The sequence below is a fragment of the Apteryx mantelli genome, chromosome 1 (genome assembly GCF_036417845.1).
Source record: "Apteryx mantelli isolate bAptMan1 chromosome 1, bAptMan1.hap1, whole genome shotgun sequence".
Taxonomy (NCBI): Eukaryota; Metazoa; Chordata; class Aves; order Apterygiformes; family Apterygidae; genus Apteryx; species Apteryx mantelli.
Genome location: NC_089978.1, coordinates 15,742,251 through 15,757,621, shown reverse-complemented (window position 1 = coordinate 15,757,621; position 15,371 = coordinate 15,742,251). Strand labels below are relative to the sequence as shown.

The 15,371-nt window shown below is 36.2% G+C and overlaps 1 protein-coding gene across 1 annotated transcript in view; it reads right to left on the bottom strand.

The window, feature by feature from the left end:
• CNTN5 (contactin 5) overlaps positions 1 to 15,371 on the bottom strand; it is a 672,212-nt gene that overhangs the window by 68,889 nt on the left and 587,952 nt on the right. The window contains exons 14-15 of the mRNA XM_067289747.1: positions 2,972 to 3,099; positions 1,832 to 2,007 (exon numbers count right to left, since the gene is read on the bottom strand). Of these exons, the coding sequence (XP_067145848.1) occupies positions 1,832 to 2,007; positions 2,972 to 3,099 (304 nt within the window). The remainder of the gene's footprint in view (positions 1 to 1,831; positions 2,008 to 2,971; positions 3,100 to 15,371) is intronic.

The window sequence follows — 15,371 nt, the reverse complement described above, 5'->3', positions numbered from 1 at the left end:
CAAACAAAATCTTTGTGATACAAATAAATCTTTGTGAGTCCTTGAATATATGTTTGTTTGTGGTATTGGACACAGGAGAGGAGAAATCCTATGCTCAATTTCACTGGAGTTAATTCAGTTAGTTTTACACAAATGTTTTTCTGAAAATAGGACCAATATGTTGTCCTCCAGATATGCACTTTCTATGAATCTGAAGGTTTCCTCTGGTAGAAATGAAATCATGGCTGAATTCTTATTAAAAAGTCTAGAAAATCCTATTTTCATATAACAAATAAAATTATATTAAATTAGCTTTACTTTTTTAAGGTTTCAATGGCTTTGGCAATTTCCTAGCCTGAGTTTTTTTCTCAGAGATTAAAAATTCCATTCAGCATAGAAGATGCTGAAAACCACTGCAGGAACCTTGTAATTTCAGACTTCAGATTTTTAAAAGAATTTTAACTTTAAATGTAATATGCAATGATTTCAAACCTCAGACAGCTCCATTGAGACAATAATTTATGGGCAGTGAACTCAACAACTGAGCAGTTTCTGTTGTTTATAAGTTTCAGAAATGAATTCTTGTAGCTGACTTTTCACTTTCAGTGCACCTTCTGGAAAGTTAGAGCAGAATTAAGTCACCTTCGAGTGACAGAACAAGCAGGACAAGAGTGGTGGATGTATCTTTTCTAGAAAATGAAATATTTGCAATACTCACAACATCTGGAAAAATTTCACATTCCTCACAGATATTTTTCAGAAAAACCTTCAAGTTTTTTTAAAAAAGTGTCTCTGTTTCCCTTCCTATATATTTAGTGTTGGATTTAGAATACTGACCTTCCTTAGATAAAGATAAGAATGCTAAGAACCTTCTCATTAAAATATACCTTGATAATGTTTTTCAATTAAAAAGCTTATTGAAGTCACCCCCCCAAAAAAAAACAACAACAAAATGAGTACAGCATGACTTCTATAAAACCAAGCAGAAGAATAAATTGATTGCAGCTGACAAGATTTTTAATGCAAAATTAACTTTGCTACATTGTACTCAAATTAGAAATACTAACTTTTAAAATTTCTTGACCTTTGTGAGCTTCATTTTTTTTCTGTTAACATAGCATGGTTGTTTGAGTTACATTTCATTAATGGGAAGATTGAGTTAAATGACTGTAGATTCTATTTCCAAACTCATTCACGTAAAGAGATTTCTTTCTACTCAGAAAAGTTCAAATCTCTTTATATGGGACAAATTTGAATTAGTTCACTGTACTGTTTGACTGCATCAAATTGTTTTTGAACCAAGGGTTAATATTTGAAATCGGTAAGCATGTTTTGGCCATGCGATTTTTGTTAACTTTAATAATAGCTACACAGCTACAACCTTCCTCATGCAGGGGTTTGGAAAAATAAAGTGCACTTCTTGCTATTCAAATATTGATATATACGCTGGGCAAGTAAAAGCATTTATGGGTAAGGACATTCTAACAGTCATGCTATCTGTGAAAAAGATGGTTATAGCAACATCCTTCCAGAAGATATATTAACATTAGTAGAAGAATGTAAAGAGGATTTGTCTCAAACTACTTTCTGTTCCCTCACAATGATCGCCAGGTGCCTCACTAATGTTAATAGGATGTAGAACTTTATCCTTATTGTCTTCTTGATTAAAACCGCTTGAATTAATCCCTGTAACCTGCCATTCATACCTCCTTTAGCTAACATTTCATTTTAATGTTAGTGAAATTAGTCATCTTGCAATTAGGCCAGAACTTTGTAAATGGGACAGCTGTGTAAAAGCATGCACATTCTTATAACTTTGCAGCACACAGGCGACAAATGTGTGGTCACTTACTGCCTTGATGCTTTCAAAGTGTCCACCTTGTTTTTCAAAGTCAATTGACTGCCCATTGAGTGTCCAATAGAAAGTGACATCCAGAGTGTTGTCGTGAATGGCTTTGCAGCTGAGGACAATGCTTTCTCCAACCGTTAGCTCCGTCTTCTTGGGAGTCAGCTCTATTCTTGTAGGTTCTTGAAAATACAGAATTAGCAACATTTAAATGGAGGTCTTGTCATGCTATAACATCTATATAACATGTGATTGAGCTCTGCTTAGTTTACTCAGACCTAATATTTATAGTTTGTTTCAAATATATAGTGTCAAATGCTGAACTAGGCTCATAATATACACTGAGAAATGACAGTTGTGAATAGGGGGTACGGTCCATTTCGTGCAAGCAATAAGGCAGGATTTTAAACAATATTCTGTAAGAATTCTGGAAAGTATTAATTAATTATTTTTATTAGTCTCAGAAAAAGCTATTAATTTTTTTAAGTCTCTAGCCCTGGAATCTTGTGATTATATGAAAATATCATCACTGTCCCTTAAAACAAACAAGCAAAAAAACAACAAAAAAGGAAATTTACAGGCCTACTTGATATAGTAAAATGCTGAAGAAATGACGCCAAAAGAACACCTAAAACCAAAAGCAATGATCATATAAGTTTTCTCTTTGAAAGTGACAAAAATGTGACTTAGAAATTAATTGTAACTCAGTGATTTAAATATAAGTACTGTTCCAAGGGACTAAGTTTTTTATTTCCTCTTAGAATTTCTAGCAATACAATTATTTCTTTATTTCTAAACTTCGTTCCCATGTACAAAGGAGTATGGGTAAGAGAGTTCCCAAAGCTAAAATGTCCTAAAAGGAATATTAATCTTAATTTTTCTCTGTCTCTCCCTTTTTCTTTTAAATACAGAATTATCTGAATTAATGTATATACAATTTTTTCTGATGGACATTTAGAAGAGCTGGAGTATGTTATCTGATGCAGGAAAACAATATTTGACCAAACAGAGGTTAGCCAGCTAGCTTATTAGAACTGCTTTTTTATTCTGTCTGTACAATGCTGTTGTATTCTGCTGAGGTTTCTAAACAGTAATGAAATATTAGTAACCAATAATCACCATTATTATCAAAATATTTTTGCATACCTTTTACAGATACTGATGCAATGATTTCTGCAGACCCAAATACATTTTCACCTTGGCATAAATATCGTCCTTCATCAGATTTGGAAGCATTCAGGATTCGCAGGCTCCCATATGGAAGAATAGTTATCCTGAAAATGATAGATATATAAATATATCTGCAGTAATAGCAGCCAAATTCCATGGTGCTATCTTTTAAAGCTAATAAATAGGATTAAGGACTACTGCCTCTGTAAATAGGGATGATGAGGACAAAAATTGAATTCTCTTCTGTTTCAAAAGGGCTGTAATAAACCCATTTTATTTCTTCTCTTTCCTTAATTCAAAAAGTCTCAGGGAGGGATCAGTGGATTAGTATCCTTTGACACTTACCAGTGGTGAATTTTAATGAACCTTTTGTAAAAAGTAAAAAAGGTGATTCTTCATAATTTGTCTTTAAAGTTTCACTACTTTATTATTGTGAAATCACATTTCAATATCAAGCACAAGTTATTCCACTTAGAACAAAAAATGACCTTAAAAATCAAATGTGAGTGGAAAGAGAAGTAAAATATAAAGGAGGATTGGAAAAAAGCCTAAAATTAATTGTATCTGGTTTAAATATGATTTATGGCATTATCATACACAGTGTAGCACAGGGATTTAAATAATTTCTGCTTTTTTTGTAGCTCATTTTGTATTTTTTTCCTTGAGTCCTGTATGATTCCTGTTCCACTACATCTCTAGATGAGTAACCCCATTGAAGCATACTCATGAAAAATGCTGTCCAGCTATTTACATTTAGGAGTCCGAAACTTTGGCTTTGTTTACACTGTTTCAGTCACAAAGTCCATGAAGCTTCATAGAGGTGAAACTTAGCTCATTTCTGCTATGCTAAAATAGTAAAGTTCCAAAATGTATTATACAGTAAAGCTGCAGCCTAAGAAGGTATGTAAATAATCATTACTTCTCTCCTGAACAGAAAGGAACTGCAAGCCTACTTGGGATACAGCAACTCATAAGTAGCATGTAGGCCAAGCCCTGCTTGCAGATGCTGCTCCTCCAGTACCAGGCTGGGTGTTGGTTTGGGCTCCCTTGAAGGTCATGGGAGATGTGGGTTTGAAGCCCTCAGCAAGATATTACTTGGCAAGTGCTTTAGGGTGTCATATAGAAGTGAAGGAGGAGATGAAGAAGGTGCTTCCTTCTTATGTGTTTTGAAAGTCAGGTAAGACCTCTGTTTCTTAGAGAAAGTATCTAACTCTAAGTAGGTGGGTGATTGCCCCAGGGATGGCTGGATTTTAAGACATATCTTTCTAGTCAGGCCTTTCTATTGATTAATACAGTGAGTAGCACTCCTACTGCTGGGAATCCCATAGTGAAGCTATCCTCCAAAATCAGGTGAGGACCAATACTGTGGTTTCCTCTCGGGAGAGAAGTGTTCAACCAGGGAGTAAGGAGCTTTCATCATCCTGATTAACAGGTTTGAGTTGGCCTCCTCAGCAGCTAAAAAAGGGGAGGAATTTCCTTTCGAGGTCTAACATGTTAAAATACAAAGCTAAGTTACCCTTGATATAAACTAGGAGTGATTTACTAAATGCTTCAGATACAATAACATGTACAAATCAAAGTCCTAATGCAAGACTGTATAACATTTTTTTTTTCTGGGGAAAAAAAATACCCCACACTCTCTGACCCTGTTTGTGAAAAATGACGTTTTATTCTCCGGTTTATAAAAATTGTGGTGGAGAAAACAGGATTTCATTCTAGTGAAAAAGGTACTTCTATTCATTTTGGATGTAAAACCCGTCACTGCTTTCAGCAGTGAGACAGAAGAAAATAACGGCTTCGAAAGTGATTGGGGCAGAGGAAGGACATGTCAACTCTCTAGTTCCCTGCTGCAGTCTGATGATGTATCTTCCATTTTGCTCTAAACAAATACTTATTGGTATTTGAGTCATGTTATTTGTCTAAAGGTAATTTTATAGAAGACATAATTATATCAGACAAATGCTTTTGCATCAGAGTATTTTTTTTTAACAAAAGAGCAGGTCTGAAATTTTGTTATGATATGTTACACCTTTGAAGAAACAATCTGGTTTAGGAACTGACAATGATGTAACCTTCCTTCCTCTGCTCTTGGTGTAAGTGGGCTTTTGTATTTTCCCTCTCAAGTTTCTCTGCGATCAATGCTTTTAGGACACCGTATTATTAGTATGACAATAGTCTTTGCAGAACAGTGACAGTTTTCCTCAATATGCTGTCAGCATTAGATAAATGAAAGGCCACTCCTACAGTATTTACAAATTATAAAAGCTTATACACAGTGCAAATCCTGATATAAAACACCTTTTCAGTTTGAGCTTGGAGGAAAAGGAAGTTAGATGCATATGGAAGATTATTTAATGAATCTTATGCACATTATCAGACACATTTCTGTTTAGCTAAATGCTCTTGCTATACATGAGAAAAAAAGAGTAATAACTCAATCGAAGGAACTGCAACCACATTTGCTGGTGAGTCATTTGACTCAGAAATTAATACTTACCTTAAAATGCCTAGCATTCATTTCTTCTTTTTTTTGTGTGCTTGGGAAGAATGCCAGAGACTAGTTATGTTGGAAACTGAACAGCTTTCTTTATTCACACAACATGTGCTGCACACAGCAGGAATACAGACTTTTCCTCCCTCCTCGCCAATATCTCTCAGTCTTAGAGAGACCACTTGCCTAGTATGTCTACATATTTTAATAAGGAAATTACACAGCAAAAAGTTTTTCAGCTTCTAGAGTTAAGGATAATTGAACAATTCAGGAAAAAAAACCCTAAATTATTAATTTATTAAAAATGAGGGATTGATGATGATGATGATGATGATGATGATAGAGAAGGGATGGATGAGGAGTAAAGGTGATAGTTTGGAAACTGTTGTTTTAAGTACAAGAAAAATTTATTGTAATCACATCAAGGAGATGGATGTTGTCCATCCTAGGACTCTGAAAGAACTGGCACATTAATTTAGTATCTCTGCAGAAAAGTATTTTCATATATCTAATAACACTGAGAAAAAGAAATGAGGGTTAAGGTCTTGGAATCAGTAAGCAATTTGGTTTAACATCAGTGGCAAGCAAGGTTTTTAGCAACATTTTAGTGAAAAGAATAATCCAGATATGGCAACAAATGGGCATGAGATAAAATGCAGCATGATTTCAGAAAAGTACACTGAGCAAGAGCAGGATACAAAAAGTAGGATGCTAGAAATCGTTGATGAATCAAACACTTCGTTGACATGGGAAGATCAGAATATCAAACAGAAGGACTCTGAGCACCAGACTCATAGAAAAGTAAAGAATGTGGCTCTGAGCTGACAGTACTACTTAGCAATGGCAGATGTAACCCTAGAATGTGTAAGATGAGATGCCTGCAGCTGATTATGGAAGTATTAATAGATAGGGTGCTGAGGAAACATACTGTGGAATACAGAAAAATTTTGAACACCAATATTCAGAAAGATTAATTCTAAATCAGATCCAGCACTCAGGAGGATTATCAGGATGACCAGGGAAGAAAGAAAACTTATCTTTCTAAAGGCTGTTTGTAAAATGAAAGTTAAGGTATTTATACGAGCTGAGTTTCTATCTTACACATTAATCCCTGGATCTTGTCAATACAGTCAGTGGAGCCTCTATTGACAGTAATGAAAATTTAGATGACAACTTGCATTGTAGATATCTAAATGCAAATGTCTCAACCTAGGTCATGATACCCTAGGGTCTCTCAGATCTCACTGTTTTTGTGTGTTGGTAGCTGACTCAAGCCCATAGTGTAGTGACAGAGACAGTCTAAAGGATTAGGGGATATAAAGTGTGCTAATGATGGTAGTGGTAAGCACCAAGTATGATGCTGGTTTTTGAACTTGAACACTGCTCTCGGAAATCAATTAACCACAGGCTTCACTGCATACTGAATGCCCATGAAGCTAACAAGGTTTAATGAAAAGAGCCAAATTCAAACTGAATGTGAATTTCAAAGGGTATCTGATATCTGTGCATATTATACACTTCCACTAAGATTTTATCTGAAAGAGTGCAGCTATTGGCTGTCCTAGTTGTAAGGCCTGTGGTTTTCTTGTTTAGAAAATCAGCAAGTTTGGAAATATATATTAATAGTGTTTCTATAATGTCAACTTTGTTAATGACAGCATAGCCCACAAAATTTGGTTGAGAATTGTTACAAAGCCATAAAAGCATGAATGCTGGATGTTATAGATAACAGCGTGAATTTTCTTTTTTAAGACTTCAGGATTGGTCTTAGTTTGGTATAGGAAAACTGCAAAAATGCTCAGTAATGATAGCTTTCATACAATACTTCCAATTGTTTACTTTCACTGTAAAAATGTTTGCACTCTGTTGAGTCAAAGCTATTGTTCAACAGAAACATTTAAGATTTGAAATATTTTAGTTCATTTTTTTAAACAAAAATTCATCAGATTACACAACTTAGTCATTTTATCAATTTTATTTATTTTTAATCAATAAAGCATGTATGAGGGAGGGTAAGATCTCTGATAAGGATTGTATATGTTACGTATTTGATCTAGAAGGATGAAAGCTCATATTGTTTGCATATGGGATATTGGAAAAGTGAGTGGAAAAGTATTCTCTCAGACCAAGTATCTGTTGAGTGCATATAAACTGGAATCGTAAGAAATGCAGGATCTTTGTGTATAGATGGCATTTGGAGGTCCTTTATTTGGCATCCAGAGATACCTTTTAATAATCAGTACTGACTGACAGAGGGGTAAGTAAAACTGCTGTAGGTGGAAGATGAATAGGGTAGAAGGGAGGGGTGAATGGCAAAGTTTTGGTTCCTTCAGGCGTGGTGTGGTGTCGAGAAAAGGACTGAGCACAACGTGGTATTTCAGTTACTCATATGAGAAGTGCTAGTGTGACAGGATTTTTAAGAAGTTTCCTTTATTGCACAGTATTTTGGTTGAAAAGTAGCTAGTTTTTTTATCCATACTCTTTCATACACATAAAACTTGCGAGACTGATTGTAATCTTTTGTCTCGTTCTGAAGGTAGAGAGACAGGAAGTGAGACACATAGTTATCATTGTCCTAATATATAAACCATAAGCCTCTTCTGCCTGCCATAGTGTTGATGATTTTTTTCCCTTCCAGTAATTCTTAAGAATAAATGAAATCTATTACCAGTCTGGATGCTCTTACTGCTCCACTGTTTTGCAGACAAAAAAGTCTTCCATTGACATTTGGTATCATCAACTAAGGAAGTTCTCAGACATTATTGAGATCCAAGAGAGGTCACACTGCCTTAGATGGTGGCAAAATCTCAGCTTTCTTTATCACCAATGGCAGTTTTACCTTGACCTTCTGGGGTCAAGATTTCACATTTGTGCTTCCTATCACATGTAAAATCAGTGAGCAGAGACTTCCATCAAGATTAAGATAATAAGAAGGTGCAAGTCTAATTTTGATTCTGTTTTATCATTCATAATGGATTCTCATGAGCAGATGTACTGATAATGTGGCTAGAATTTATTTAAAACTCTATGACAGACCCTGAAGTCTGTACACTGGAGATGATGAGCAGTTGAAGACAGTGAAAACTACAATTATTACACAACCTTCAGGAATTTACCCAGGATTTATAGTGATGGATAGAGCTTTGTCTGGATCATAAAAGAGATGAAAGCTAGACAACTTACATTTGGAATTTTACATTCTTTAAAAAATAGCTATAGAGTTAAAAAAATTAGAGGCAAATTGTGTGAGCATTTTCTTTTTCGGGAGGAAGAACTGGTAATGAGTGGTAGTAGTTTCATTAGGCTGCACACATTTTTGCCTTTCTATATTCTTAATTCATCTTTTTGCGTGTTTAGATTTATCTTTCACACTGAAGTTATTTTTTTATAGGGCTTTAGAAGAATAGTCAAAGCAATCAGGGTAGTGCTAATGAAGAATTTAGTGAAGAGTTAGTGAAAAGTTTTGCAAACTTCAGCTCATAGTAACTGGCTATAAGAGAAGTGATTAAGTTATTGAAATGGTCAGAAATTTTGTGTCCCGCATTTCTCGTTGAAGTCTTAAAACAGGAGTATGATATCGGTTTGTGTGCATGTTGGAAATAAAAACTTTTTCGATGCAAATGCAGAGAAGCGGCAGTGACTCATTTAGCCTGTGGTCTTTCACAGTGTTCTGATCTGCACAACCTGTCATTTCACATTAGCCTAGATATGGGATCTGTCAGTATTCTTTAATGTAGATTACAGGGAATCAGGACAAGTGCTTGTAAATAGTTGAAACCTTTATTTCTCCTTGAATGACTGCGAGCTCTCCCCTTCCCCCTTCTTGCTTTCTCTTGCTCTTTTATAACAGATGTACAAGCCTCTAAATCTCACAGGAAATGGATTTGACTTATTGCTATAGTAAAACCACTGAAGTAACCAGAATGCCATCTACTTTTATATAATTTTTTTTATATTATCACACTAGATGGAGTCTTTTTTATCTAAATATTGTTGACCTAATTAGGAATAAGACTAGGTATGACTCAGTCCCTCAGCACAACACAAAATTAGTTGGATTTTCTTCACTACAGATTTTCAAACATTTATAACTGTTGCAATTCCTGTGTGTGATATCCTAGGTCATTATAATATGCTAAGGCTCATCAGTAATGTACTGTAAACTACTTCCAGCTCTACTTAATCTAATCTATGCAAATTGACTTGGGGTGAGTTTTTCAAAGGAGCCACAGCGTGGCCTCTCATTTTGCCCTTGCCATTCGCTGCACAGTAACATTTATGCATGAAACTAGACCTTGCCAGTGCAGATGGTATCCACATATATAAATATAATTTTAAGCGGCTGACACTAAAAGTCAACTTTTGATAACAAATGTAGCTTCTGTTGTAAGTACAGGCAGTAAGTATGATTTCTCCAGCACTGCTGAGCAATAATGCTTGGAAACTACTGATATGTTAGAATTAACATGGTCTCTTTGAGTGCCTTTTTCTTTGTACTTTGTAGGTTGGCCATTACTGGTTTTAACAGTTCTTCTTATTAATGTCTCAACTCAGACCCATATTTATTTAGCTTTAAAGACTCTATTAATAACATTAAAGTTGATGATATAAAGGTACTTAAAATTTAGACATCTGCTATGGTATTATACTTAATCAGAGCCTAACAGTAAGTGGAAGAGAGGTTCAAATCAGTAGTCTATTACCTATGTAAAAATAAATAAAATGATATTTTAAATCATTCTAGTTTTCACTGGTACGCTCAAGTGAGATATCAGTTGATACATTTTAGAAATCTAACATCACAGCACTAATTGGTGCCTTGCCATTCTACTCGAATATTTTGCCCTAGAATATGTTCGGTCTTGTATAAGGAGGAAGAACTGGAAGAATCTCAGGGAAGGTGCTCCAGAGAGTAGGGAAGGCAGTTTAGGGTTTTTCTACTATGCAACCGAGTCCAAACTTCATTTTAAAAGTTTTCAAAATTAAGTTGGTTTTAGGATGATATATCTTTAAACATGCTAAAATGATGAAAATATCCTTTTCTATTCTGTACAATCCTTATTATCCATTATCCATTTACAATTAAAATCTATTTTAATAATTTAATAAAATAAATTTATTTCTTCTGTTTCAATGTCAGAAGTATTCTGCTGCTTAGAAAAGGTTCTTGCTTTTCAAGAAAAAGTCTTTATCATCATAATAAATTTCTCCTGGTTCCTAGGTGACAGCAGTGAATTATTAACTTATTCTATTTTTCCCAGAAGCTCTAAAAATAATAAAGAGCTTGTAGGACTTCGTAATTTCCCTTGGAAGAAGAAATATAGATGGAAAACCTTTAGTTACTTTGGGATATTTCCATATGTTAGTCATTAGCTAGAAGGACAACACTAGTACTAGAAAGCAGACTTGGTATGTAAGAGGGAAAATACAAATAGACGTGGTATTCAAGGGGGCAGATTTAGCCAGTGTAAAATGACATAGTTTCAGTCAAGTACATGGATCTACTTTAATTTATACTGGGTGAAGACACAGCTCAAAATAGCCAAACCATGCTATGTTTGAAGTCTAACATTAACTTCAGCAATATAATATGAGCAGCAGAATTATTTTCATATTATCCTGCAGCACAAGATGATTTAATTTCTTTGAAATGAGATTCTTGCAAATTTAAGACTGTTAATTGGATGTTTACATGGGAAGTTTTCATGTGCTTAGGGCAGCAATCATCTAGCTAAAGCATTATTATTGTAAGCTTTATAATAATGTCCAGTCAGATGGAACTTGTTTTCCAACATTGATTCATGTTCCATAGCAACAGTACTAGAATATTAACTGCAGGTGGTATTTCTAAGTAACACAGCAATGAAATTTTCTCTATCCCATTTCCTTGGAAAATTATTTTGTTAGAGAAGCTGTTTCTGCTTTTTATGACTAGAAGAAAAGAGATGGGAAGATGAGAAGGACTGACCATTCTTGCATTAGACCTTATGCTCTCAGAAAAAAGAAAGAAACCAGTCTAGCTGGTAATAAGTTAATACACATTGCTTAAGGCCATCCTGATGGAGTTAATTATCTACTTTTTAGTGCCCTCTCCCTTGTGTACACCATACTGTGTAATACAAATACGCCAAATAACTTTTTTTCTCTGTGCAGATTCATCTAGGCTTACACACACACAAACATATACACATGTGCGTACACACACACACACACACACACATATGTATCATATAGATGTATACATCTATAAAACAACCCTGGGACAAGAGCCATTACATACATGTGCTAGGTATTATGACATTCAGTTATTTAGCTGTGGCAGAATGCCATAACCCTACGAAAGATACCACGGTACCAGCAGCTATGGCTGCTGACTGCTTGCAAGGACTGCTGACAGTTGGGTATCAAATCAGCAAGAGAACTGACAATCCACCCAAATTAGACAGGATGAAGTGCTGAATAGGAGTAGGGCTTAAATTCACGCCTTATATGTCCTATTGATATAATGCAACCAAACACCCCCCAAATATGCGTCTGTTCTTGTCAGTCATTTTTTCTGGAAATTGACACTAGAACCAGATGAGTCTGCTTACAGTATGCAAGGGCTGAGATCATTTTAGTGATCTACTGATATATGCTGTTAATGTGTCATTCTGTTAATTCCCCATTTATTACATTTGCATTGGAGATTGGTTTACAAAACTCTGGTTTCAATTATCTCATACGTTCAACCAACTCAGCATAGTTCAAAGATGGGACAGACAAACATAGTAATGGCTGCTGCATCCTCAGATTGAACTTTGACTCTGTTGACAACTGGAGAATATGTTATATTTCTATCGGATGGTACAAAAAGATCCTGAATCAATGAAGACTGATCTCTTTCATCATTCCCCTGCCTTTGGAAGAGTGTGCAAAGCCTGCTCTTAGAGTGTTTTTGCCCAGAAAGAAGCTCTCGGGGGGGAGACTGTATTAGCCTGATGAACATTTGCTTGGAACAATAGCTAAAATTTCTTCAATAGTTGTATAGAAATTTATAAGATACAAGACTTCAAAGAACTGCTGGGTTTCTAGCCATTTCTGGTGCGAAACAGCTCCTATTTTCTCCCCTTGTGATAGTTACAGGGTCTCAGTTGGAGCAGAGTCTTGTTTAGCACATTGTTTTTGAGAAAGATATAGACCTGTTGGATGTAATTTTTAGGAGAGTGACATAGGAGAGGCCTGGAATACATGACCTACAGGGAAAGACCAGCCATTCAGGAGAATAAGGAGGGGATAGAGTAACAGTTTTTTGAGCATAAAAATGGCTTCTGAAAAGGGGAAAGGAGTAATCTGATCATCTTAGATTCAGATTATTTTAGCTTTTGAAGTGAATTGCCTGAGAGGTTTGAGGAGTTATCAGCACTGAGAATCTTGGTAGACCAAGAAGTAACAAAAGTGACATAGTTTAGTATAGTGATAGAAATGATAAAATAGTATAATTAGTCCATTCTTGTAGAAAGAGGATCTAGCCAGACAGCTGGATATTCAAATTGGACATCACCATACTGTGAGCAAACAGGGGCAAAACCCCACAAGCTGTAGTCCTTACTTGTTTGCTCAATTCTGCAGTCTACCCTGGGAAACCCAAGGACTTCTTCCTTCTGTTATCCTGACTGGGACTTAGATCTATTGGGAAAGACCTAGATAATCTGACATTAGCTCCAGAATGAAGGCAAAGGTTAGAGGCAACAAGCTGTCTCATGACTTCATTCTCATTTCATGCTGTTTCACATCTTGATATAATAGCAGTAAAGTAGAGAAATCTACTTGATAAAACAGACCGCACAAAAAAGTGAGAAGTGAGTGTAAGCACCTGACAAGTGATCTTCCTTCACGATTCCTTTGCTTTGTTTTAGCTCATTAATACAGCAAAGTTAGCAGATTTCTACACTGTTCACATTCAACGCACTTCCTGAGCACACTATCCACAAGTGGTGTGCTTAAAAGTCAGTAACTCTTCTGAACATGCTGTATTTTACTAAGATATTGGTGCAAGCTGAGGATTCAGAAACCTCTCTCAAGAACAGCAATGCCGACTAAAGAATATACTGCTTCTGCAGCATATACAAAGTTGTCACAGGAATATCTGAGCTGGAAGATAGCTTTCCTTGAAAACTATCTTGTTTCATAGCATTGTCAATTCTAATTCCATTTCTCTATTGAGAGTCAACCCATGGGTTTTTGATCATACTGACAGGGTCTTGCTCTGTTTAAAATTTTATAAAGGTTATAAAAACATGTCTAACTAAACGCTAAAGCCAGTAGCTTTCTTATGTTTTTTAAAAGGGCCAGTTTAACCTGTGTATGCAGACATCTTGAAGGAAAGAAAGACAATCAGTTCAGTGGAGACGCAGTTTAATGACATTGGCTGAATACAAAAATACTTCTGGGCTGTAGGAATTGTAAATGGGATTTTGCCCATAATGGACCAGGATCTTATTATACTCCTGACAACAGTTGTCAGGTCAGTTGAGTTCCTTTAACATTCTGGAAGAGAATCTGGTTCTGTGGCTGGAAAACTGAATAAAATGAACTACTTTTTTCTAGTGTCACAAGGTGACATATGGTCTTTTAACTGGGAAAAGGCAGTGAAAAAGACACGTGTTCTTTCCAGAGAACTGTATTACCACTAATACTAAAGGTGAAAAGGGTAAAAAGTTCTTACTGGCAAACAATCTATTGATTAAGATAGTTTGAACCTTAAAAGCTTCAGTTCAGTTTGGAGTACCTTGTACTTTAGCCATGACTCAAAAGATTTTAATTGTAAAATATAATAACAATTCAGTAGGAAGTGCTTCTCTTTAAAAGTGACAAATCTATAGCTGTTTCATTGTGCATGAAAGAGAACAGATGGAATTGCCCTGGTGACATAAGTTATGAGCAATAGAGCATAAGAAACAATAATAATAATACAATGAAAAAAGTTAAGTGACTGAATCCATGCTACTCTGCTAGGTTTCCCCCAAAGATTGTTCTTGTAAAGCTATTCCAGACTGGAGTGTCTCCCTGAGCACAGTGAGATGGTCACAAAGCTCCTTGGCACATATGCGCTATGTGAAACACGGGGTGCCCTTAGATTTATCCCATTTCTTGTCTTTGCTTTAATCACGAACCCTCCGTGCATAACCTCTGCATCCTGCCTTTCAATGTCCATACTGCTTTTGCTGTGTGGGAGTGATGTTATTGTCACAAGCTCCAGAGAGAAGGACGGGGAAGCCAACAAGAGCCAGTGAGAAGCAATGCGGGAGAAGACGCAACTGCTAATGTCATAATGGCGGATGCCTAGGTCATTTCAAGCAGCTCTTGCTGCTGTCAGCTACAAGTTCCCTGATATGGAGGGTAGTGCCTGCTGAGCTCACATTTATTTGTCTTGGTGAGTCTGGCTGCACAACCCACTGATGGGACCACTTATTCCCTTTGACACAGATGATTGGTTGTGGGTTGCTAATTTCCATATGTAAACTGTCATTGCCATGGTGCCATGCCAGCAGCTGGCAGTGAGCTTTGGGAAGGCAGCATCCCAGGCTCCCGTTCTGGTCCAGGGGTGGATTTGTGCGTGGAACCAGCCATGCCAGGCCTGCAGACTGGAGGCACAGCAGATGGGCATCATGGCAAAGTCTGTGCTGCTGTAATTGCAATGGAAAACTTGAATGGCAAAAACTGGTGGGTGTTTCCTGTCTGAGATACTCAAGGCAGCGCTGTGGCATTCATGAGGCACAGAAATCTGTAGACTTGCTGCCTAGCCTCATACTAACAGTCTCACTAGACGTGTATCTTCTTTCACTGATACTGATGCAAGAGTGTGTTCCTATCTTCTTCTTATCTCAGTGACATAATTTTCTG